This window comes from Phyllostomus discolor, chromosome 5 (genome assembly GCF_004126475.2).
Source record: "Phyllostomus discolor isolate MPI-MPIP mPhyDis1 chromosome 5, mPhyDis1.pri.v3, whole genome shotgun sequence".
Lineage (NCBI taxonomy): Eukaryota > Metazoa > Chordata > Mammalia > Chiroptera > Phyllostomidae > Phyllostomus > Phyllostomus discolor.
This window is the reverse complement of record NC_040907.2, coordinates 156,830,638-156,857,050: the sequence shown is the minus strand read 5'-3', so window position 1 is coordinate 156,857,050 and position 26,413 is coordinate 156,830,638. Positions and strand designations below refer to the sequence as shown.

The 26,413-nt window shown below is 40.7% G+C and overlaps 1 protein-coding gene across 2 annotated transcripts in view; it reads right to left on the bottom strand.

The window, feature by feature from the left end:
• SORCS3 (sortilin related VPS10 domain containing receptor 3) overlaps positions 1 to 26,413 on the bottom strand; it is a 551,877-nt gene that overhangs the window by 35,329 nt on the left and 490,135 nt on the right. For both annotated transcript variants that reach the window (XM_036027268.1, XM_028514086.2), the window contains exons 15-17: positions 13,234 to 13,351; positions 12,064 to 12,197; positions 2,741 to 2,854 (exon numbers count right to left, since the gene is read on the bottom strand). In XM_036027268.1, coding sequence (XP_035883161.1) covers positions 2,741 to 2,854; positions 12,064 to 12,197; positions 13,234 to 13,351 — 366 coding nt within the window. The remainder of the gene's footprint in view (positions 1 to 2,740; positions 2,855 to 12,063; positions 12,198 to 13,233; positions 13,352 to 26,413) is intronic.

Genomic DNA, 26,413 nt, shown 5'->3' with positions numbered 1-26,413 from the left:
AGGGAAGACAGCCACTTAGGAAGCTAAACAAATGCTGAGGAAGCGCTATCCCTCCATCTCAGGAAGAGTAGCTCTTTAAACATCATTATCGATCCTACCTGGTGAGCCGCAGATCAGATCAGTGTCTAAACCAGCCAAGAAAAATCAATGTCTGACTCACACATGAGACAGGAGGAGGCAGACCCACCGGACTATGCAAGCAAGAAGAGCAGGTGCTTTTCTCTGTGAGGGAGAGACTTGTTTCCAGTTCCCTGAGGCCAAACCCAGCTTTTTTCTGTACCAGAGAGCAGCCAGGAGATGAGGCTTCTAACTCTGATGAATCAGGAAGCCTCTTCCTGTCTTTCCTCCATGCCCATTCTACACCTTAATAACTAACAGTCCTTACTCTGGGCCACCGGGCTATTTTACAGAATATTTTCTCCCTTTATTAAAATTCCATTTCTTACCACAACCACAGATTAGAAGCACAAGTTTGAAACTCATATTCAATCCAGCTGAGGTAAAATTATCTCAGATAAGAAGTGAGCATGAGAAAACCTTCTAGGGCAAGGACATGTTTGTGCACAGTGATGCCATGTCTATGCACTTGACACTGACCGCAGCGCGTGGTGTCAAGACAAGAGCTTGGCCATAACCCTGATCTGCATTACAGACCTCTTTCCAGGGATATTGCTATCTGTAAGGTTGCATAAAATCAACATTCTGGTCAAATCACATACAATAAATAAATGCAACACCACTGTCATCATTATTGTCATATTTTTTCTTCCCTTCTGTGTATCAGGAGTAATTAACCAGTCCATCCATGTTGCCTTCCTCTGGTGGTCTTGAAAGCAGAGAAAACCAAATTCTTTATGGGTGATATTGACCCTCCTCTATACAGGATACTTCTCCTGAAATCTCACGAAGATGCTAGGCTAACGCTGTATGTAGTTATTGGCTCAGATGGAATTACAATGTATCCTCTTGTAAATGTGCATTATTTTAAATTGCCAACGGTGTGCTGTTGAATACAACTAGCCATTTTCTACCTATGGCTACTGAGCACTTACACTGTGGTTAGCGTTACATGTTAAAATGGCATGCGATGGTATATTGGGTTAAATAAAGTACATTGTTAAAATTAATTTCACATTTTTTTAATGTGGCTACTGAAAAAATTGAATTACTCCTATGGCCTATATTATAGTTCTTCTGACCAGTTTTAGCCCACATAATCAATTTTTTATAATAAATTTATACTTTATCATTAACCTTTAGTCATTCATAACATATTTAGCTTTTACTTGTGATCGAACTTTCTGTGGGTAACATATCCTAACGCAAACTGGATATCATCCACTCTCCTCTTTCAGCCTCAACTGCCCAGCTGGCAGTTTGAAGTTAATGCTGTGAATAAAGTGAATAGTTCATGTCCTTGATTTATGTGGTTGGCTATTTGGAATTTTACTAGATTTAGACTACTTAAAATTGGATCCAACTACACATATTACATGATCATATCATATGTCTTCATGTAATTATCTTCCAATTACGCCCCAGGTGTGCTCTGCCTGAAATTGGGGGCCTAGCTGAGCACTGTGCCCATTGTATCCTCTTCCTCAAACCTCATAGCACTTTGGTTTCTGATGCCACGTCTCTTCAAGTTCATGCTGCTGGGTCTGTATGTTGGATGGCTTAACTCCCTAAATCAGATACCTACAATAAAATAACATTAAAAGTGCTTAATTCCCAGCTCGGACCTCAGGAGTAGTCCCCTAAGAACTAAACATTTGGATAAAAATTTTGTTTTTCAGAGTGTCTCAGTCTACTCAACACATCGCTTCTACCATGTTTTTCAGATTCTTCCTCTCCAGACATCAGTTGGGTAGACAGTACCTACTACCATTTCACAACCAGGTCAGGCACAAGTATGGCAGGGAGTAACTTGTGTGAGACCGCAGCAGGTCTATTGAAAGAGGGGAGACTCATCCCCAGCACCCTTGTCCCTGGCTACCCAAAGGGTAGCCAGGAACTCACGTGAACATTTCTTAGAAACAAAGAACCTCAATCCCACTTAGACCTCCCCAGTCAGAAGGTGCATTTGAACAAGATCCCCAGGTAATTTAAATGCCATTAACATTTGAATAGCGGAGCCTTAGACCAGCCAGTCCCTTTCGAAACCTCTTCTAAGCCATGGACGTGGCCAAGGAAAGGGGACAACAGCAAGTCTCCAAGGAAATTTCTTTCCAAGCATCTGAGTGAGTAACTAATAAGGGAACAGTGAGAGAATCACACACATAATTTGACAATTACAGAAAGTATGCCTTGACTTTCTTCTTCTAGGAGTTCCTAGGATAGGGCTTCTACATTTTCATTTTGAGTTTCAGCATTGGACTGTGAGAGCTTCAGTTCAACCATCATTAGAAAGCACCGCAGTATCTGTGCACCCCTTATGTTACTTTATTTCCCTGAGGCCCCAGAAATAAGGTGGGGCCTCTCTTTCCAGGAGAGAAGTCCTGATCAAAACAATAGCTACAGTCTGTCAAATGGCAAAAGGTATAGAAATTTGGTAATCAGAACTCTCTTCTAGCATTCCCAAAAAACTACTGTCAGCAAAAGAGCTCCTCAACCTTCCTCAGAAACCACATAAACCAACTCGATCTACATTCCATCCTGCTTCAGCAGTGATGCTCCCTTCAGTCACAGCTTAGAGGGACACAGAAACAGCGAGTGGGGTTCCTGCGGTTGTGGTACTTACCCGGTGCTGTTAAGGTAGCTTTGCCCAAGGCTGCAGTCCTTTGATGGGGATGCTGGATTGTACCAGAAAGCTGGGACACACTGGCTCTCTCCATGTCTCTCATAGCCATAGTCGCTGTCAGGAAAATGAATATTGCATAGCGGCATAGATGTTAAAACACCCAGGTACACACACACAAACAGAAACACATCCCTATATTCTCAGTCAGGGCAAAGATTCAGATTGGAGAACAGATTTTTAGATTTAGAAACAATCTTAAATTATATGCATTCCAGTGTATAGAGAAAGAAAAAAAAAAACAGTGGATTATCAAATGGAGATTCTACATTCGAAAAGTATGGATATATTTTATACATAATGTGGTGCGGACATTGGCTTGGGGTAGATGTGAAGGATGCTATAAGCTTAAAAGCATATTTTGGACCACAGTGGAATTGCTGAAACAATTGGAAGTAACAACCAAGAAGATGACTTTAAAGGTCAAGATTTATTTCTATGTTAAGATTCCACATGTGTTCTTCCAAAACTGACTTCATAGGTTTTATTTTGGTTTCCCTGCCACTTATTTCTCAAGCATTTTACATATAGCCATCTGCATTCACATATAGTCATTCAATTTTTTTCCCAACTACATATGACAGGTTCCCTCTTATCCTGGACAACAACAAGAACAAAACAAAACAAAACCAGAAAACAAAAAGCATTCCTAAAGTGTAGTTCTTTTCCATGATTTCATAAAACACTAGCCATAACAAAACTAAGAAATAAAGTCAGGTATGACTCCCTTCTCATTTCTGCCCCATTCCAGAATGAGAAAATAACAAACAGTACAGGAAAGTAGGGCCCCATGTGAAATCTTAATATTTCCTTACTTCTTAGAGTTTCATAGGCTCCCAGTTAAGCATTTGTCAGGATATAAAAAGAGCAATGAATTATGATTGCTCTTGTTACCAATTAGAGGTCATTGAGGGTGACTTCATTTGGCAGGAAAACTCATGCTTCTCAGTTAAGCATCCAAGGGCTTCCTGAAACCCACGGACGGGTCAGAACAATCTGGACATTTGATCCACTGAGCATTAGTAAAACATAAACAACAAAGGAAATCACTCTCTCTGGACCCACTCCTCTTTTCTTTTTCTGCTCCCATATTCTTTGAGCCAAGATTTAATTAAAGTCCAATGAAATTAGAGGCCAAGTGTCTATGTGTGTAACTAGGGTAGGGATGAAAGGGAGATAGGAATAGAAGTTTAACGCCACATTTCTCTATCATTCAATATGTGACCTGTCCTGTGGAAGAAGTAGGATAATCCCTATCCTTAAGGGGTTTTTAGTCTTTTGAAGAGCAGCACATGACATGCCTCCAATCCAACAAAAGAACAGAATAATATAGTAGGAAGCTGAATACAGTATAATACAGTATGAAGCGGTATAGTTAAGAAGTACCAACCAGTTAATGAGATTATATAAATCGTCTCCCAGTTTGACGCCATCCTTCCTTCTTACCACCTTCCCTCACACCAAACTCTGTCCGAACACTCAGGCCAACTTTTCACCAGCTCTGTCTTTGCTACATATTACCCCCTGGGCCTGAAGCACTCTCCCCTTTTCTGTGTTTGGCAGTTTCCTACCTAGCCTTCTTCTATGTCTAGGTCAGATGAGACCATCCATGACTCCCAGACAAAATTTTCATGGCCATAGTATGTTAGAAACATTGAGGCTATAAGGGACCAGAGACCTCTGTTGGTTTTGTTTGCCAGTGTGAGTCTGGAACGGGCCCTAGGACACCGAATAAACATTTACTGGGTGAATGGACACTCCAATGACATCTAAACATGATCGCACTACATTATGGTCGCACTGCACTTGGTGTGCATGGAGACTGGGCCCACAGTTGACCTTCCAGTGTGGGCCACAGAGAGGACACCAAGTGCTCAACAGATGCCTGCGGAGTACGCCGGTCGTTTCAAAGTGCTATGCGGAAAGATGGACTTCAGGACCAGCTTTGATATGACCATGTTTAAATGCAACTGAAAGAAACGGAGAAAGGGACCTGTCTGTCAAGCAAGTCCTTTGTCATGCCTCCTAATCCGGGACTGGAGGACTTCCAGCCTGAGAGTCAATAGCGACTCTGTGTTGTACCGGCTTGTCACAATCCATGACAGCCAGCTTAAAAGTTCAGGGGTTTTGCAAGCTATTCAATGGCTAGTAGACAAAGTCATTATTAAAAACTTAAATCACATAAAATTTCAATTACATAAATTATATTTGAAAGGTAATAAATATTCAAAACACAGAACTTCATTATGTCACTGCATGTTATGATTATATAACATATAGTATGTAAATGTTATTATATATCTTTCTATTATTTACGCTCTTGAGGTTATTTACATCTAAGTGCCTGCATACAGGAAATAACACTGTATGATGCTGTACTACTGCACACCTCTTCCCAATTCCGCATTCACGGATGCCATGCTGGTGGCTTGAAATCGACCATGGCAGGAATATTTATAACAATCAGCAAATGCTACTAATCAGGGCTTATTTATTTGTTTGTTCCCAGAAAGCTGGTAGTTAAATATTTACCAGCACACCACTGAATATCTGATTTCTAAGCATCGTTTACCTGTAGAAACATCTAGATTGTGGTGTCTGTGTTACTTCTAGAAAATTGCCCAAATGGTTTTTTATAAGGTAAGTCTGCTGAATGTCTTGCTAACCTTAAGAAATTCAGTAGCGTTTGAAGGAAGGGCGGGGTCTCCTAAGCAGCTCTGGGAAGGAGAGAAATGCCTTAATGTTCTTTGATGAATGTAACCATTTTTAGCAGTTCCGTTCAGCTCTGCTACCTGTTAGTCACATAGTAATTAAAAAGGGGGCATCAGGCATGCTGCTTTGCCCCAAAGAGAAAAAGCACCCCATTAATATTTAATAACATTAATGGAAACATCACTTGCTGCCTCCAAGCTGTGGATTTCTTCATTAACTTCTGCTAAATGTATATTAAAATCTCTCATACTGTCCAACCTTCCTCCCAGCTCTGGAGTTCGCCTGATTTACACAAACAAGCAGTTTCAGCTGCTGCTCCAGCTTCCTGGGGAAAGGTGTTCTTCTGTTGAATTGTGAATTTTGGAGCAAATGTAGCAGAAAGTTTGATTTGCCTCGGGGAAGTATGCTGCCACCAGGTTCTGCAAACACACAGGCAGTTTCCTTCGAGAAATGCCACCTCTGTGTGTTTCATTAGAGAGTTCAGCCTTTCTAAAAGTTTAGGGGGAAACTTGTCCATTTCTGGGAACCTGTGTGTCCAAATCCCATCCAGAGACTCAGGGAGAAGACTTAGACACCCTAAAGAAGAAGTGACACCTTCCGAAACCCAAAGGTAGAGACCTTTGGGTCTCTACTTGCTCCTGTTAGAATAGGAAGGGACATTTGTATGCCTTGGGTTCTATCCCCTCAGTTGGTAAATTAGAAAGGAGAAGCAAAAATAGAAGAAATGACTTGTTGAGACTGTACATAACTGATAATGGCAGGCGGAGGTGACCATCAAAATTCTTGACCCCTGGTTCAGCATTTGAAGGATCCCAAGGGGCACCAATTTCACTCCCAGGAATGACACTCTGAGACCCTTGGAGCCAGCCAAGAGTTCGTCCTCTGGCCCAGCTGCAAGGCCTCTGCTCTTCTCAGAACCGGCCAAGCCCCGTCACAGCCTTGCTGACCCCCAGGTTCTCCATTCTCCCATCTGGCAGTTTGGATTCCAAGATTAGTGTTCCACAGGTGCTTCTCTCCCATTCTAGGAGACAGCATAGCATGCTGCGTTTGGAATCCAACAGGGAGAGGTTTTCTTGAGGAGGCTCAGAATGTACAGTCAATACACAGAGGCAACCACAACAAAAACTATGAAATCATCACTTAGCTAAGGCATAAGCCTCAATACAGCCATAAAGATAACTACATCCAAAGCATTTCAGAAACTGTCTGAAAAAAACAACAATTGTGCCTCAATATTTCTCTTAACCCAACCCCATGCTACTCATCTGCCCTTATTCCTCTAGTCTTCAAGAACATCCTCATACACCTGCTTTCCCTGAAGTGATGCCCAGTCTCCTTGTACTTACTCAGAGCAAGGAGCTCACACAGCTCCATCACTACCTCCTGCAGGAAGCCTTTCATCATTATTCCAGTCTTCGGTGATCTCTTTGCTCTGACCTTTTCTAGCGCTTACAGGTAGGACCAGTAATGTCCCATGGGACTTTCTGTGATAATGGAGGTGCTTTATACCTATGCTATGCAATATGGTAGCCACTGGCTTCATGTTACAATAGAACACTTGAAATATGGCTAGTGCAAGTGAAGAACTGAATGTTTAATCTGATTTAATTTTAATTCAAATGACCACATGTTACCAGTGGCTACTCTACTGGAGAACACATACCTGGGTCATGAAATTCAGCATCTAAGTGCACTCTTTATTATTTGCTTTTATACTTTTTTGAGTTCAATGACTCTGGTTTACACATTTTTGACTTTTCCATATACCTAATCTATAGAAAAAAAAATGCCTGATTGTGTTCTATATGCAGAATATGAAAGGTTGATGGATTTCAGATGTCTGAATTTATATGCTGTGGTACCCCAAATCTCTTCTGCTCTATGTTCTGTATTAGCACTTGGTAAACTAGCTCTGTGGATCTGGAACCTGCTAACTGTGGCAGACCCTAAGGCATAGTAAAACTTAAGACTCTGGAATCATAACATTATTAGTTTGAGTGCTTTACTTCACCTCCTGTGTCCACATTTCTTCATCTATAAAATGTCCATAATCACAGGTTCTTGTTCTAGCACTTGGTTGAGAAGACTAACATAATCCACCTAAAGAACCTGGTACATAGTAGGTACTCAGCAAGAGTTATTGCTGCTTAAACGGTTGGTTGAGTGACTAAGAAAAGGGACCTTCTAGGTGGAACCTCTGGTCCAAGCTGGTTTCTCACCAAGCAGGAGTACCTGGGCCTCTCAGAGGGCAGCTCACTCCTAGGAGCCCTGATACAACTTCACAGCCGGCCCTTTCTGTGACCTTTTCTAATTACATACTGTTCTCCAACAAGCTTAATCCTCAGGGAGGATTTGTTCTTGGCTGCTCACCAGTGCCAAGAAGAAGGTTGTGGCAAAGTGGCTCTCTAGCGTAAACATGAGGCTGGGGTTTACAAGGCTATTAAGTAAAAACATTATTATTCATGCAAAATTCATGCAAGAATAATACCTGCTGTGGATGGAGGATAAAAGTCAGTGGTAGTCCACAAACACACACTACTGAAAATCTATCCAATCTTCCCTCTTCAGGCAGAGGAGGGACACAGGTGGGTAACACCCTGCCTTTTTGCATCTGGGCTGTACTCCTTAACTTTTCCACCCAAACCAAGATGTTTGATCATCCTCCCCAGTCTCCACCCCCAGACCCCATCTAATTGAATTAGGTTACACCCTCTACCTGCTGTCTCTGAGACCTAAAAGTATCCTGGACCAATCAAATGGCTAAGACCTGATTTGGCTTAGGGAAATGACTAGGTGGAATATGCATGATCATCGCCTATACTAACCGAGCTGGGAGTCTCAGATCCCTTAGCTAATAACACTTCCTGGTCAAAGGGCCTCTGAGAAGGAGACAAGGCTATGAAACTGTTGCTATACACTGCTTTTTGGTGTAAACATTAAAGACAAGCAGGCAAAGTATATTTGATGGAAAAACTATATTTTTAACTGATAGCTATGATTATTAAAGTTGACTTAAAAACAAAAAGACAATGTTAAACACTCAGTTCCACTGTCCACAAAAGAATCACTATAGAACCCAGCACTTTTAGAAATCAAACCACCTACTCCATACTCAAAAATAGTACAAAAATACTTTTTAGGCCATGGGATGTTTTTTGCTATTGTTCTCAGATTATGACATGTAACCTGGCATCCAGCCTTATGTATCTGCTTCTCCTACCTCAGACTTAAGTGTTCCTTCTATCTTCTTTTTAATATGAGGTATGATTTGCTACAGAAAGACAAATGTACAATACCTTACATAGCTCCTCAAATTCAAAGTCTTCTTGAACACCACAACCTATTAAAATTCCAGTTCTAATGAGCAAATCTACCTCATTCATAACTATTTTAGAGTTAATGGAACATTCTATGTTAAACCTCATCAACAACAGTTAACCTAGGTCATTTGAAGTTGAGTGTTAATTGTAGAATAACTTAACTTGGGAACCCTATTCATTCTGAAACATAGAGTAAATCTAAAATAATAAAGACTTGCTTGACTTCTTGAGAAATGGCATGATTTAGAGGGAGAGCATGGGATTTAGCTCAATTTACATTTGGACCCAGCTCTTTCTCTCCCAGTTATGTGACCTTGGTCAAGTAACTTACATTCCACTTGCTCATTTTCTTCTCATTAAAATGTTATCGTAATGATGCCAACATCACAATGTGTCGGGTCCAGATGGCCTTTACCCATGCAAGTGTGAGAACCACAGAACACCTTGTAAGGATCCCCCCGCCCCCTGCCCCCCATCCCCTATAACTTTACTTATAGATGCATTCTGAAAGCAGTTCAAAAGAAGGGTTTAGAAATATTTTAAGCAATGCTACTAATATTGGAACAAATGATAATAACCAAAGGTACAACTTTAAAGATAGTGCTTAATTGAATGTAGAAGCTCTGGTTTACCTGCTAGAAATACCACAGGGATCACTTAACCCTGGGGTACAAGACGAACAACAGCAGCAGCAACTGTTACCATATGGATACCTACAGCACTAGGATAAGCGCCTTGTCCACATTAATGGTGTATATTAATTCATTTACTCCTCCCTAGGACCCAATGAGATCTCTATTATGTGTTTGTATTTTACAGCTGAGAAGGTGAAATAAAAAAGATTAAGAAATCCCCCACCTCCCACCTCAAGGTCAAAAACTGAATATCAGAGCTGTCATTTTTTTTTTCAGAATAGTACATGTTAATAGAATTGCTGAAAAAAAATATTTACCCTACAATTCTTATTGTATCTGAACTGTGAGATTTCCCAACAATGGGTGAGGGACCATTACAACTCAGAAAGACACAGGAGAAAATGTAGCGTGATAGATGCAAAGACACTGAGTTCCATGGAGTCAGTCTGCAGAAGGACACAAAGAAGCCCAATCCTCACATTCTGAGTATTTAGGCTGACATCAATATGTCGTGTGCAATAATTCTGAATGACCGACTACATACATCGCTATGACTGTTTGGCCGAATTGTGGTTAATAATTGAAAAGTATTCTCCCCAAGTGTGAAAATAGCTTTCGTTTCCAAAGGGTCAAAATTGCCACAGAGTGTACCCTGACACTCAAATTGAAATTCCTTTTAGCACAACCCATTTGGTCGCTTCTCACTGAAGTCGAGCCTTCTAAGGCCTGCGTCCAGGGATGAGGAGCAGGTAGGAGGCAGTCAAAGTCATCTGGCTGGCTTACAGTTACTGTCAGAGCAGAAAGTGGCTTCCAGCGCAAATCAAGGTCATGGAACAGGATGGATGAAATACTATGAAATAGGAGTGAGGCTGCTGGCTGGGCAAGGGCAGCCATTCTGTGCCCATTTGGACTCATTTCAGTTATTTCACAGAACATCAGAAAAGCCCCACTGTAATTGTCATTGTTTTGCCCCTTCCATGGCTATAGGCTCATACCTGAACCCTTAGCTTTATCTCTCAATCTGAAATGGCTTATGAAAATGACTAAACTAAACATCAGCTTTTGACAGGGATGTGAAGAAGTAATTCATCTAGCTAGGATCAGAGTGATATGTGCCCATTCCCAAAAGTGGGAAGGCTTTTGACTCTCCTAAAAAGAACAGCATTCAGAAGCATGGTACAACCATCTGCAGCTTACTACCACCTAGGCACAATGAAGAGAACTAAAACTCCCTCACTCACAGCACTTACGTCCTACTGGGGAAGACAGGCAATAATAAAACCACCAGAAACAAGATCGCTCCACACGGTGACTAATACTAATAAGATGAAACAGCCTAATGGTCTACAGAGCACCTGGGTGCAGGTAAGATTAGGTGACCTCAAAAGGCGTTTCTGAGGAAATGATATTTTTACTGAGACATGAGTGATCTAAACATGCCAGCCATGTTGAAATCTGGAAGGCATCCTCACACGTACTATTTCCTCTGCTAGGAATCAGCCTGGATGAATTAAGGTATAGGATATCGCAGCGTGGCTGCAAAATGGTAAACAAGGGAAGAATAGTAAGAAATTAAGGTCCAATGGCAACAGCAGGCCAAATCACCTACCATAAAGCAAGCCAAGGAAAAAAGATTCGATTATATTTTAAGGGTGAAGGGAAGCCTCCAGAGTATTCTCAGGACAGGAGAGATAAGATTTGATTTTGGCCTTTAAAATATAATTCTGGTTATTGTGAGGGGGACAGATTTTTGGGATGCAAGGGTGGAAATAGAGAAGGCATCGGTAAACTGTTGGAAAGGTCCCGACAGCAGTAGACGTGGCTGAAGGTGCTTTGAGTTAGAATGGATTTTGGAAGTAGAGGCTCGCACAGACTTGCAGGTGACTTGGGTGAGAAAAAGGGAAAAGTCAAGCTCTCCTGGGACTTTGACCTAAGTAAATAAGTGGATGTCCGTGAGCTGTACTGAGGCTGGAAAACCTTGGATGCTGTGGGGATTTAAGATGAATTGAAAAATTCCTCCCAACAGGGATGATTCAGAAAGAGCTCTGCTTTGGCTACATGAAGTTCCATTCAAGGGGAGATGGGTGTGGAGCAGATACATGAACACAAATGTCTCATGTTAGAGGGGAGGGTAGCCATAACTGAGGGGACATATTGAGAAATTTGTGAGTTATTGGCTAACCCATGAGGTTTCACATTGTTCCTTGTGGTTGTCATTGGAGGGAGGAATAAAAATGATGATGAGAGTTCAACAGGAAGAACCCAATTTGAGCAAACTTGCCTGGAGGTTACTACTCAAGGCAGCAGCTCTCTGAGCTCTGTCAGTGCCCAGACCGACCTGTCTGGTACTTGCCAAGCTGCTAACTGAAGACAGGAAGAAGGCTCCGTGCATGTGATGCTCTGATACAACAGTGGTCTTCCCTGTGAGAACGCCTCCTTCTGTCCCACGTACAGGTGCAGGCCCCTTATCAGTCCCAGAAACTAGAGTAGTCGGCCTCACAGACCAGTAGTTCCTCCCCTAGCCCATCTTCATTCTCACCCCACCACCAAACAGGTAAATGTCTGGTTGAAACTGGCACTGAGAGGCCAAGGGACTCACCACTCAAAGTCCGAGTCGGCACACACACAGGGTTCTGAGACCACCGTCCCTGAGGAGTCTCGGCTCAGGGCACACTGAGCCCCTGGCTTGCGTTTCTTGAATATTTTCCTTTCTCCCATGACACAAGGTTCTCCCTTAGAAAAAAAGCCCATAGTGAGAGAGGCAGAAACACACAACGAAGATGAAAAAAAATCAGCTTCTCAACAAGAAGAGTTAGGCTTTTCATTCTCTTTTGCTCATTTTGTAGCAATCGCCTTCCAAGCAACCATTTGGGAGTGTCAAGGATAAAAGGGCTACTCTTTTACTACCACACCAAAGGAACACTGTGCAAGGCTGGCCTATCACACCCCCACCCCCCACCCAAAGTGGCCAGTGATGTCCACTTTGTCCTGTTTCTTCTCCACCTCCACAGGGGATGCAGAGACTCCAGTCATCCTCACAGACCACAGGCCATTGCCCAAATGGCTTCAGCTGGAATTCTAGTGGAAAGGATTCCACTTCCGGCATATTTTTTCATCATCTTCAGAGTAAAACTGAAGTTGGCCTGAAGCTCCTTCTCTATGATAAATAACCATGCCCAAGCCTTTATTCCTAGTCAAGGGCAAAAAGAACAGGAGAAGCTGGCACAAATTACAAAGACCTGATGGTTCTAAAGAACACGGAAGCCTGACTATGTGGTGTATCAGTAAGTAACTGCTATTGGTAGAGGCCCTCACCCCCACCCCTCACTCTTTCTTCATGGTCCTGTTCCCAGTGCTCTTGGGCCCTTACTCCAGGCTAGTCTCAGAAAGGCTTTCACCCTCCCCAGGGGAAGGTAAAATGATTTAACCATTATAGGGTCATTCTCCTGGCTGTCTGGGCTTATTTCTCCATGGGTAGAGCTAAAATCCCCAGTTATCTTTCTTCCCCCCACCCTGTCCCCTCCTTCTCAGTGACTTCAATGAGTAGATCAGGATCCCAGGGTGCAAAAGGGTCCCAAATACCATCTAACCCTACTGCACCTGGGTATGTGAGTTTCAACCCTTCCCTCAAATCCACCGTTATCCTCAGAGGACCCACTACTTTCCTGCTCCAAATGGGAAGGGCCAGGTGTGACCAACAGGCTTTTCAATAGCTCCTCTTCCTAGAAGCCAGAATTCCACCCCCCACCTGACCCCCCATGTGGTGTACCTGATTAAGTAGGTGCCAGGTCTGATAGTCTTCCTTAGTGCAGTGCCGGCTAAATATAGATTTGTAGTCCACTTTCACCAGCTGCCATTCAGAGCGGAGACTGAAGTGGCCAAAGACTCTGCATTTAATGTAGGAATGGGAAAGACAACAGAGAAAGCCTCATAGTCAGTCAGTAATGCACCAACACGGAGGGGGGATAGAGGACTGAATTGCAGCCTGGACTTGACCAGTTCTCCCAAAGTGTGTTCTTTGAAAGCCCATTGAGTAGAAAGTCCACTGTATATTCAACACCAACCAAATGCATGGCATTCACAGTGGGTTCAAAAACCAACCTTTTAAAATTGTAATAGCAATATATGTACTTTACAAGACAAATTTAAAATACAGAAAATTATGGAGAAGGAAACATTCATCCAGGAGTCCAAAATCCTCCACCCAGATAGAACTTTTATTTATAATTTGCAATACAGCCTTGTATGTCCTCAATTCCAAGCAATGGTGTTTTCTTTACTGATGTCCACTGATGAGGACTCAGTTTCCTTACCTGTAAAGTAGATTGTATCTATGTGTGTTGGGACAGAGGTAGGTTAGCTAATTAAAAACATGACCCTGCCAATTCCAAAATTTGGACTGAATAGAAGGGTTTTATTTTATATTCCCATTGCTCAATTCCTATGAATACCACCCTCCTCCCTCTTCCCTGAAAAACCACAGAAGTCTCATAAAAGAAACTCATATTTATGTATAGTGAAGAAGCACACCGTGTGTGTGTCTTAGATAATCCATATCGACCTTCTCAAAGCCCAGCAGTTGATAGCCCTATAAATATGAATAATCAATTATTTCTATAAAAATAGATTGATCATCCATACTCCATTCAGGTGGCATGTCTTATAATTATAATGCAAGACATCTATCACAGTGATGTAAAAGGGAGACCAATCATGCCAGGAACTTAAATCAACTGAAGTCTTCCAAGGAATTGGATGGCTTTCATTTCATCAACACTTAATCATGCCCCCAGCCCTGGATTTTCCTCCCCTCAAGTTCAGGTACTCTTATAGCACAACCACGAAAGTAACTGTCCTCAGGGGACATTTCCTTCTGCTATCTGAAATATGAGGATGCTTTGGGAGCTGGTTACAATGGTAAAATAGGGAAAGAAATAGGATTGTTCTACAGATCACACAACTTAAATACACCTCAAGAAATGACTTTTAATGTTCTAATGGTTCAACATTAAATAAAACTTTTTAGAGCTTGGTCTAAAGAAGATTAAACAGACTTTGAGGAGGAGACTCAGGGTCCCTACTTTTATAAAGCTGTATGGTCTCTGTAGGAGTCTTAGATCAGCACTGGGTAGTGGAAACCACGGGTCTGAATGTCCTGGATCATATAGCCAATGCTGTGTGGAGCAGAGCAAACTTAATGTAAGTATCTTCCCTGGTTCTCCCTGCTCTCTTGCATTCTTCCTATATCCAGTGCTCTTCTTACCCAACACATCCATAACAGGCCTCAACTAAGGTATTTCTACCTTTTAGTTCTAATTCATTTCATGGAGAGGTCATGAGTCAATCCATTTTAATACTTTAACAAAACAGTTTACTCATTAAAAATTTCTATGTTTGAAGAGAGGAGAGTTAAACTGAAAGCTCATCGGGGGGAAAAAATAGTGGGAGGAGACTTTGATGAATGTCTTTTCCTTCTTTACCCAGCCTATCAAGACCCTGCAACATTCAAATGCCACCTCCCCTAGCAAGTCTTCCCTGATTGGAGTACTCTTGAGTAGCTGGCTATTAGTGATGCTAAACCAAACATTCTGCCTACTCCAAATAGTTTACGGTTATTTCATGGATCATAAAATACATCATGTCAGATTAATCCCATCCCTTTCTATGAAAGGATTACCAGGCAGACGGGAGAGGGAAATACGAGGCACATGATTTACCTATCAGCCAAGCATCTGACACGGTCTGCCACAGCAGTCTTGAAAAAAAGATGAAAAAATATGAGCCAGGCACTAGTAAAATTATGTGGTTGAACAGTACCTAATTAAGGCATTAAAATCAGCCACAAGGGAGGGTGTGAGTAGTCAGCGGCGAGGCTCTGCTGTCTGCTCTTTCTTGTTCATCATTTTTATTAATGACTTGAAGACATGAAAATAATGGTCATCATTGAAAATCACATTTTCTGATGACATAAAGCTGGAAGAAACAGTCAATATCCTTGATGGCAGAATCAGGACCCAAGAAGGACTTGACAGAATGAGAGACGGGTTTAATTTAACAGCATGTGACACAACAGGAAGAAATGCCAGGCCCTCCCCTTGGCAACTACGTAAATATTAGATAGAAGAAATGGGGCTTGGTGAAACTCAGTGATAATAATAATAATAATTAATAATAATAATAATGGCAGCTTACGAGTTTTAATATACAATGTGATTAATACAAGCATACACTTCAGAGACACAAACATATTTAAGGTGATATCAGAATACATTAATACAGAATTATGTATCAATATATTATCTAGAACAAAATAGACAGTATCATGGTCTACTCTATGCTAGATCACAAAGAAGAATTGTAGTTACTTTTGTATGCCATCAATCAATAATGATATAGACTAACTAGCTCAATGGACAGTACACGTGTAGGTTTTGGTGGTGATAGTGGAGCTTGAATCTCCTGAAATTTTAAGTAAAAATATGCATTTATTGGCATTTGTATTTATCTATGGAGAAATTACATATATTTTATCAGATTTTCAAAGGGGTTCAAAGTCTCCAAAGTTTAAGAACCATTAAAAACAGAGTGGTTAAGATTATGCACTGAATGAATAGTGGCTTCCCAAAGAAATATGACTGGAAACCTATGAATGAGAACTGATTTGGAAAAAGGTCTTTGATTTGTAAGTTAAGAATCTCCAAATGCCTTTATCCTGGATTACAAGGTGAGCCCAAAATCCAGTGTGACCCAGCAACCCTTCTTCTGGGTATCTACCCTCCCCCCAAATGTTTAAACATTTATTTGTGAAGATGTATGTACCTGTATGTTCATGGCTGCATTATTCACTGTAGCTAAGCTCTAGAAACAAAAGTGTCCCTCAATAGATAATTGGATGAAGAAGATGTGGTCCATACATATACAGTAAAATACAACTCAGCCATAAGAAAAGATGAAATATGGTCATTTGCAGCAATGTAGTTGGATCTTGAGACTATCACACTAAGCAAGATAAGTCAGTTGGAAAAGGGAACCATATGATTTCATTCATATGTGGGATATTAAACTGAAAACAATGAATGAACAAACAAGACAAACAAACATAACTCATAGACACAGACGACAGCATGGTGGTTCCCAGAAGGAAAGGGTGGGTGCTGTGGAGGAGGTAGGAAAGCATAAAGGGGACAAGTATATGGTGATGAAAGGAGAACTGACTTCAGGTGATAAACACACAATGCAATATGCACATGATTTCTCATAGAACTCTGTGCTTGAAACCTGTGTAATTTTATTAACCAATATCACCTCAATAAATTTAATTAAAAATAAAAATAATAAAAAGAAGGAAGACATGCAGAGAAGAGAAGGCCAGGTGAAGACACAGGCAAAGATGGGATTTCTGAGGCTACAAGTCAGGGAACACCTGGAGCCACCAGAAGGTGGAATCGCAGGACAAATCCTCCCTAGTACACTACAGGGAGTGCAGCCCTGCTACCATTTTGACCTTGGACTCTGGTCCTCAAAACTGTGAGAGAACACATTTCCATTCTTTTATGCAACCAATTTGTGGTAACTTATTGCAGCAGCTATGGGAAATTAATACTGATGACTATATGATTTGAGACCACTTTTCATCTCTCTGTTGAAGAAGCGATATTAATATGATGGCTAACCTACCTGGAGATGACTTAGGGAGGGGCAGGAGAGAGAAGACCAATAAGTGGGCATTCTAGGGAGACCTCTTGAATATTAAAAAATAACAAAAAACAAAAGTGTGAAAGTTTAAAAAAATGTGAAAGATCTTTCCAACAGACAGAGTTGCCCATAGAGGAAGGGAATGCTCAAGCATTAGTAAGCATGGGACTTGACCCATAGATGCTCAGGCTTGACCATCTCCCGGAGCTCTTGTTGCGGGGGATACAAGCATCATTCAGGTGCAAGGCCTAACTGCCCCTCAGCCTCTAGGGGTGTTCATGGTGTTTTCTCCCGGCTCTTTTGGATATCTGCTTAGGATCTCAGAGTGCTCATTTCAGGACTGAACACAAAAATAGGCCCCCAGTCAGGACTTGTAGGCTAATTCAGATTCTTCTCTTCTGCATTCTTGGTGGGTGCATTCCTTTCATCCATCTTTCTTTGGTTTCTATCCCAGGTTTTCTTAGACTGTGTGTCCCAGGTCTCTCCCCAGACTGTATATGGATATACTAATATTTTCACTTAGGAGTGTGCTAGTCTTGTCTTCCATGTGGTTTCTTACCTACGCCAGATGCAAAATTTTAAATATTTAATGTTAGGACTATTATTTTTTGCTTATTTTCTCATTGGACTCCAACTAAGACCAGTGAGTTAAAAACCCTCAGCAACTTTGAGCCCTGGCTGGCGTAGCTCAGTGGATTGAGTGCGGGCTAGGAACCAAAGTGTCCCAGGTTCAATTCCCAGCCAGGGTACATGCCTGGGTTGCAGGCCATAACCCCCAGCAACTGCACATTGATGTTTCTCTCTCTCTCTCTCTCTCTCTCTCTCTCTCTCTCTCTCTCTCTCTCCCCACCCCCCCGGCCTTCCCTCTCTAAAAATAAATAAATAAAAAATCTTTAAATAAAACAAAACAAAAACCCTTAGCAACTTTCAGACATTAATGTACTCCCCCTATCTCCATCCAGGATCAGTTCTGAGAAGAAAGAAGTTTATTGTGGGACCCCTGCTGTGGGGCATAGGTGACTCTGACACAGGGTCGATCTTTTGCATAGATCTGGCTTCCTGGTTCTGCTCAATGTGGTATCCACTCATTGCTTTTCTGACTAGAGCTCATAGAAGCTGAAAAAAATGACAGCAAACTAAGAAGGAGACAAAATAAGGACTAATTTAAATGCAAGCATTCCTTCTTTTTCCTAACTACCCTTAGAACAGATGTTGAAAATCAAGACGGGATCTGTGGCAGTGAGCACTCAGCAGAGAAATTAAGGTGACCCTCATGAGAGACCATGCTCATCACATTGGGGTGGCAAACATTGACAAGGTCCACTTAGTTCTGGATTGAGAAAAGAGAAAACCCAGATAGTTTCTAATTAGTAATAAAATTAAAATTTCCATATAAAAGTTGCTCATCTTCTGAAAATACTCCTCTAAAGTTCGTAAGCTTATTGCCAATAAAGTAGGTGCAGCGTACTCGTCCCATTTGTGGTATCTTCTGGTGGGAAAAGTGGTTCATACATCAGCTGAACATGAAAACTCAAGAAATGGGCAGGGTGGAGGACCACATGGCATATCTCTAATAGGACAACGTGACTCCCAAATCAGGTGCTGTCTCTTTCAGAAAGACTGTTCCAGCAATGTAAGCTCTGTTTCCTCAGAAGTTCAAATGGTCCAGTTATTTCTAGACCAGAGTTTTCCCACTGCCTGTATGAAAATTGCCTAGAAGGCTTGTGAAGCATAGGTTGTCCCATCCCCAAACTTTCTGAATAGTATATTTTGGGTGACTGATTATACACAATTCTAGGTCCCCAGTGATGCTGCTATTGCTGATGCCAAGACCACCCTTTGAGAAACACTGCTCTAGACAACTTAATTTCTTAATTTTCTTATATTGTTGGTCAGATTTTTTAAAACCAGTTAAAAAGGTCTTAAGTCTGAGAATGATTATTATATTTCTTTGTACTCCACAGAACCTTTCAATAGTTGCTACCTAACAAAAAAATGGCTGATTGATTACTGAGTGTCAATGGAACAAGGCAATAATTTCTAGCATGACCAAATCCACTGTTAACCACAGTCTGATTTCCTTGCAATTACCAAGAAAAACTATTTTGGATATCTCCTTCAGAAATGCATTCCTAGTCTCTCTCCTTAATTCAAAGTAGGGAGGTGGGCAAAAAGTAAATTCACAGTTGTGAGTACACAAAATGGTTTAGCATTGCATTATTATTTATTTAATATTGTATTATTTAGTTGTATGATGTAAATCTATTTTTGCCCACCCCTGTATTTTTAGAAACATAATCAAAACTATATCATGTGAGATCATGCACATGCAAATCTTGGGAATCTCAATGGGCAGCAAATGTTCATTCCCACCACCATCATTCCCGTTACTGGAACCCCCAGGGATCTAACCCAAGGCCCTGCTCAGCTAGGGCTTTCAATAAATGTGGTTCAAAATGCTTTTTTCAAAGTACATACTAATGTCAAATACAGAGTTTTGGGGGGGGTTGTTTGTTTTTTATTTTTTATTTTTTTTTGGTCTTGTGTGTGTTTAAAATCTACAGAATCTTGGAGAAAGCAGAGTCTTCATATATAAATACAGATGACTGTCTGTAGACAGTTAGCCTACCTTTTAGTTCCCCTGAAGAAGTTGCTCCCTACCACAGGACAAAATAAATGAATTCTCTAAGCCATTTCTCACAATATGGATTTTTAGGGGGAAAAATCAATTAAAATTTATTACTTCTGGTTTTCTTTTTCTTTTTACCTTGCCACCTGGATTTTTTCATGAGAGTTTTTCACTCTACTAAAGATGTACCTTCTTGGGCTCTATAAACCTAACAAACCATCTCTTTCTCTCTTTGCCTTTTTTTAATTAAACTCCTCTGGTCCTATCGTGACTCTGGTCACAGAGGATCATCCTGTGCTCTTGTGCTGTTGTTTAACTTTTAACATAGAGTTGATCTGGTCATGATAGCGAGACTATTAGGCAAGGAAGTAGAAGATTGTTTCTTTTCCTAGTCCTAACCTGCCACTAAATTAGCCTGCTGACCTTGAGCAAAAAAACACTTTATCTTTCAAGCATCCCTACAGAAGATGACTTTTAATCATTGACATATATACTTAAAGGATTGGATGCAGAAATAGTCCAGATGAAATGTGGCCTTTTCAAGACAATGCCCAAGAGTTTATTTTCTTTCAATCCCAATGTCTACCTTAAGGTGTACAAGCTATCTATCTCCTGGTGAGCCCATACACAAAGGATTTATCTAGAGTCATTTATCTTTGTCTCCACTGGAACTTCTTTCATATAACAGATGCTCAATAAATAGTTCTGGGTTGATTAATGGACAGAATTTATCTATTAAATCATTCACTTCTTCTAAAATTGGGGTAATAGCTTTAGCTGCCCTTATTTCTGGGCCAAAGAACATGGTTGAGTTGTGTGTCCTCTGGAGTTTAGAAGGACAGAAACAATCTCAGGTGGAAAATAGCAGCAGCTTCACTGTCCCTGGTTATCCTGGACTGTGCTAGAATTTCCACAAGTGACAACTGTGAGTTGCTGGGACCCTAAATAACACGCCTTCTCTAATCCACCATCCAGTCCTGAGTAAGCCTTGTGGGGAGAGGAGTGATTAATTTGTGGGAGGGAGTTGGTCCACAAAAATAAAAGACTTCATTAGAATTCCATACACACAGAGGGTTACCTACTCATTAATTAAATGATTTCAAAGGGGATCTTGGTATATAATTGCTATAATGTAGGTGGAAACAATGCCACACTAAATGTAATTAGAGGAGTAGGCTCTGTAAAGATATTTTCCTCTTTACCAGAGAGCAATTCTGGGTCAGCTGATTCTCTCCTGCTTAGAAACTCAGTTCTTTTTTTTTCCATCTCTAATTACACCAATTTTTCTACATAGTTATCAAAGCTGAGAGAAGTTTCAAGGAGAGAGTGGTTGACCACAGTCCTACAGAGAGGAAAAGGAGACGATTCATCACTAGGAAGCCACTAGAAATGTGCAAAAGAAAGATCAGACAGTGCCAACTCGATAAGGAGGACTTCACTGCAGACCGGTTTTTGTAGGAACATGTGACTGAACTCAATTAGGGTAATGGTGCATTGCCATGCACCTGCCTCTAGACCTCTCCCTTTCCCTTATGGTCCTCCATGACTCAAACACTTGAATTTTGAGCTTTTCTAACCACCAACTTCCCATGTTTACCTTTCTTAAGAAAATCCTAAAAAGCAGAGTAAGGCCAAAGCAAGAGCAAGGGCAAGCTGACTCTACCAGCTCCTTCCTGACTTTCCTCTTTCTGCTATTGCCTCAGCTGAATTCTCAGTCATCAGGTTAGAAACCCCTGCGTCAGCAAACAGTCCTCAACTTGGTCCTCACTCTTAACCTCCTGCCCGATAGTCAGTCCTTTTCATTACACATCTAAAAACCTCCCACGTTCACTAACTCCATTTGAGTTTCATTCCCATGCCCTGATAATAGCAATGACTATGACTGAAGGTATTATTATCATGTGCCAGGGGCTCTGCTAAAAGTTTCACAGCTATTATCATCCTGAATCCCCACACGATGCCCTGAGAATCAGAGGTACAGTATTTTCAGAGGAGGGTGCTGAGGCTCCAGGCCCATGTTCAAGATACTGGTTGAGCTGGGATTCAAGTTGGCGTTTATGTGAAACCAAAGCTCTCACTGGTTACACTTCCTTGAGCTGAAGACTGTAATCCATGCTCTGAAAACCTCTTGTCTCCTCACTAATTTCACTTGTTTAGACAAAATAGCCATCTTCATTAGACATCCTCGACCTCCTTCCAGACAGTTGTCTTGAAGTATTATTCCAATGAGACCACATGCCTGCCCAGAAACTATGATTACAGAACACAGCCCACATTTCCAGAACTAGCACTCTATCCCCAATCTGAACCTCACATTCTTTTCTGAGCTTTCCTTCCCCCTTTGTTCTAGTTAAACTTCTCTGTTCCTCTTTGTATAAATGCCTACCCTGCACAGACACTTAAGTGCATGTGTGTGCACACACATGTGCTAATGATAAAAGCTGTGGAACATTTAATAGATTCCCTAGACACACACACACACACACACACACACACATTCCTGATTCAGACCTTGTTTTTGACATGCCATTTGCTACAAACATCTTCCTTTATTCTCTGCCTGCCCCAATCTCATCTCAAGTCCCTACATAAATACCACCTCTTCTTAGAAGGAATGCTCGGGTATTCCATGTCTGCATGATCTCTTCCTTTTCTAGACTTTAATGTTCCATATAAAGAGGCCATGATCTTCTTCCATAGAGGCAGAGGCCTTTCCTTAGTTTAACTAGTCCTTTGCTTCGGCACCACCATGTTCTCCTTGTTTCCTTTTACTTCTCTAAGTGTACCTCTTTCCTTCCTCCTCTTCTTCTCATCTTTGATTATCCTAACTTAAGCCTTCTTCTTAGTCCCTACACTTGACCTTGGAAATTCTATTTATTTCTACACCTTCAACCTTTGTGTAGAAAACTCCCAAGGTACCTACTCTTATCCTTGAACTCTCACAAGACTTAGTCATGAACATCATGCTAAGAGCTTTGATTTTTATTCAAGAGCCTCCTTCACTGGCATCGACCCGCCTTTGCAGTATCATCTCCTGCCAGGCCCATTGTTACTTGTGCTCAGATAGAATTCCAATTGTTTCAGAAAAGAAGCGTGATTTCCTTGTGTCTGTTTTTCCTCTGCTTAGGAGACCTTTCTCCACATCTTACCTTGCACAGTACTTACCCATTCTATAAATCTCAAGTCAAATATATACAGTAATTTGTGGCACAGGTGGTGAGGGGAGGAGATGGAAGGAAAAGCTTTTCAAGTCTACATATTTCATTGTGATGATTTTGATTTCCTCTTTAAGAAACAAAACTATGAGGTTTCCCCCTTTATTTTCCTCATCATCATTTTATTTAAAAATTTTTATCTAATTACACTATTTAGAGAAAACATGATCTCAATGATACCAGCTCTTTGTAATTACTCCAAAGTTTGCATGTGAACCAACAGATAATCAATTTTAAAAATATATACTAAATGTTTGCTTAAAAAAGTATGTTCTCTATTTCTTAAGAGGAGGTCTTCTAAATAAAGCTTGCTGATGGTATTACTCATATCCAAATACATACTAATTTTTGACTGCTTGGTCTGTTAGTTTGTACATGAAGGTTATTAGAATATTTCTCTAAGATATTGCAAATTTTCCATTTATCCTTTTTTGTAGGTTTCTGTATTGTGTAACCACAATACTCCACAGACTTTCAGATTATTCTATATTCTTTATTTATTCTTTTTAGTTTCAACTCAATGCTAACTTCTCTGCCCTCCATTAATCTTTCTTCCTCTTCAATTCTAAAATTTTCTTCCTTCAAAGAAAAAACTATCACTTTCCTCTGAAGTTTTACAGTATTTCTCTGTTCTTTGACTATCTTACCATTTCCATAAGGTATCACAATTCAGAGAATATGTATGCACAGAAGTTTCTTATCCTACTTGCTAAATTTTAAGCCCTTAGAAGTTTGCAACTTACACGTGCTGTACCTTACATGTTGTAAGTGTTTGCCATACATTGATTTTCTGAGAGCCTAGGTAGTGACGTGGTCAAACACAAAGGGGTTGGCATCCGACAGGAGACATTTGAGCCCCAATCCTAGATCTATGGAAAGTACTTTACACATACCAATTAGACTGCAGTTTCATCATTTGCAAAATGAGAATAATCATACCTAACAAAATTCTGAAGTTTCAATGTGTTGTAGATCTATAATGTGTAATATAAATATAAAAATGAATAATTTAAAATTATTATTTTATGTGATTGTATTGTACTAACTATAATATTTATGTCTTCTGTTGAATGTGTGAGAACTTTGTTGGCAGATAGAATGACTTAATTTTTTATAGTTCCATGATCTCTATCTACTACAAGACTTTTCAAACAGTAGATATGTTAGTAAAAGTCAATCAAATAACAATAATAATTAGAAATACCAATATCAGTAAGAATTTATTGAACACATAGTATGCTAACTACTTTGCATAGATTATCTCATTTCATTTGTCATTCCCATCTAATGGATGAAGACGCTGAAGCAGAAAGAACTTAAATACTTCATCTAATAAAGTTACACAGCAAGTAGATGCTGGAGCCAGGAGTCCAACTTAGGCAGTTGCTGCTAATGTTATAACATAGTCCTCAACACTGTGCTTTTAGAAAGGCTCATATTCCTTTTTAAGGGTGTGACTCATTAGCAACCATATGACTATGCATTTTGGTACTTTGGTACTCTTGGCTCTAGCTCAAAAGGCACAAAAGAGAGAAACACCATGAAATAATATAAAGCTGGAAACATAGTTGGAGGAGGGATGGTAAGAATTCTGTAGAGATTTACCCAGAGAGCTCCATTTATGGACCTATTTGTCTCAAAGTCTACAGGATCTAATTGATGAGGAATTACATTCTTGAACCTCAACTATGACAAGTCTTATTGGCTTAGTCTCTAACTGGGAGTCCTGGGGCATGAAGCAAAGAAAAACAGAATTATAAAGTCTTGGTGCTGGAAGGGTCCTTAGGCATTAACCTTTGGCCTAAACCCTTCATATACGGCCTGGGGACACCAAGGCTCAGGTATGGCAGTGGCCTGCTCGGGAACACAAAGAACAAGAACCCAGCTCTCCAGAACCCACCTCCTTCTCCCACATGGGCAACCATGGCGCCTGCTGGTTGAATCACGGTACACTATAAATAACAGTAGTGTCATGAACAACTGCTGGAGGAATGAGGAGTAGAGAAGTGGTCACATTCAGAACTATAGTTAACCAAGGAAAGTTTCAACCAAGACCCATTTTCCACAATTTGCAGGTTTTTCTCCCAGACTTCTACATCTAAAGGGTGCTCTGGGCTTTCCAAACTCTAACCTGCCTTTCTGGAACTACAGATGTGTGCTACCAGTTTTTCTGAGAGAAAGGATGTTCTTTCATAAGCCATTCTTCCAGAGAGTCTTTCTTACTCAGCCTTTTGGATTAAATGAGTTACTAGAAAGACACAGACAATGATGTATCCTGGTCCCTGGAGAAATAGCCCTGCCCCCCTCTAGGGACAGCTTAGCTGTTCTTATTGAGCCCATATATACTATGGACAGAGTCTAAGTTGGGCTTCACTGGTGGCCAGCCAGCTGGAGGGCAAACAGAGACCTTCAGTTTGTAAATGAGGGAGCACCCTTGCGAGCGTCAGGGCAGAAGAATTTGTCCATTGGTCCAGGAGTTGCCACCATGTTGACATACAGATAAATGTGCCCCAAATCCAGTGCTCTGCAATGACCCAGTCTGACTACATGCAATCACCTTCACTGACATACTGGATTTATTTCTCATTTCTCTAAGTAAACAGCTAAATCTGCTATGGATTCCGGTGAGTCACACGCCATCTTCTCCACCCCCTCCATGCAGGACTCAGAATTAGCCATTGCTAGGAAACAGCAAATCCCACCTCAATCCTTTTACCCAGCTTCGACTCCTTTCGGGGGCTGGATGTCATTAATTTGAGACCCAATTATTAGAAACCTTGAAAACAGTTCTCAAATTCCTGCAGACTTATGATGAAGTCATTCCACAAAAGGTCACAGGCAACTTTGCTATAATTAAATCTTTCATTAATTTTTAAAATATACAATAACTTATAAATGCAGCATAAATTAATCAGATGACCTTGAAGAAATTATTTAGAGCATTGCTTCCTCAGAAGCCAATATCTAGCAATTTTCTGAATTTTTGTCCCATGGGTGAGATTTGTCTGTTTCCTATTCTTGTCTTCGATTGGGTTCTAGTGTCCTATTTATTTGCAATGATTTAGTATTAATTTGCTCAGAGCATTAGGCAGCACTGCAAAGGGTGATGGGTTGTTAAGATTCTCCTTTCCTTTAGATCACAACCTCAAAGGTAGAGGAAGTAGGACCCACAGAGTCATCCACTTACATGCAGCCCCTCTATTTTATTAACTGGGGTATACTGTTTCATGTGTACATTTTGATAAATGATTTCCCTTTATTAATTATAAAAAGCATGTATTCTCATTATAAAAGTCTTGAAGATTATAAAAGTCTATACTTGAGAAAATTGAACCCCCCATGTAGGTAACTACTTTTAATATTCTGTGATACCTCATTCCATTCATTGAAAGTACTGTTCTTTCTCAAGC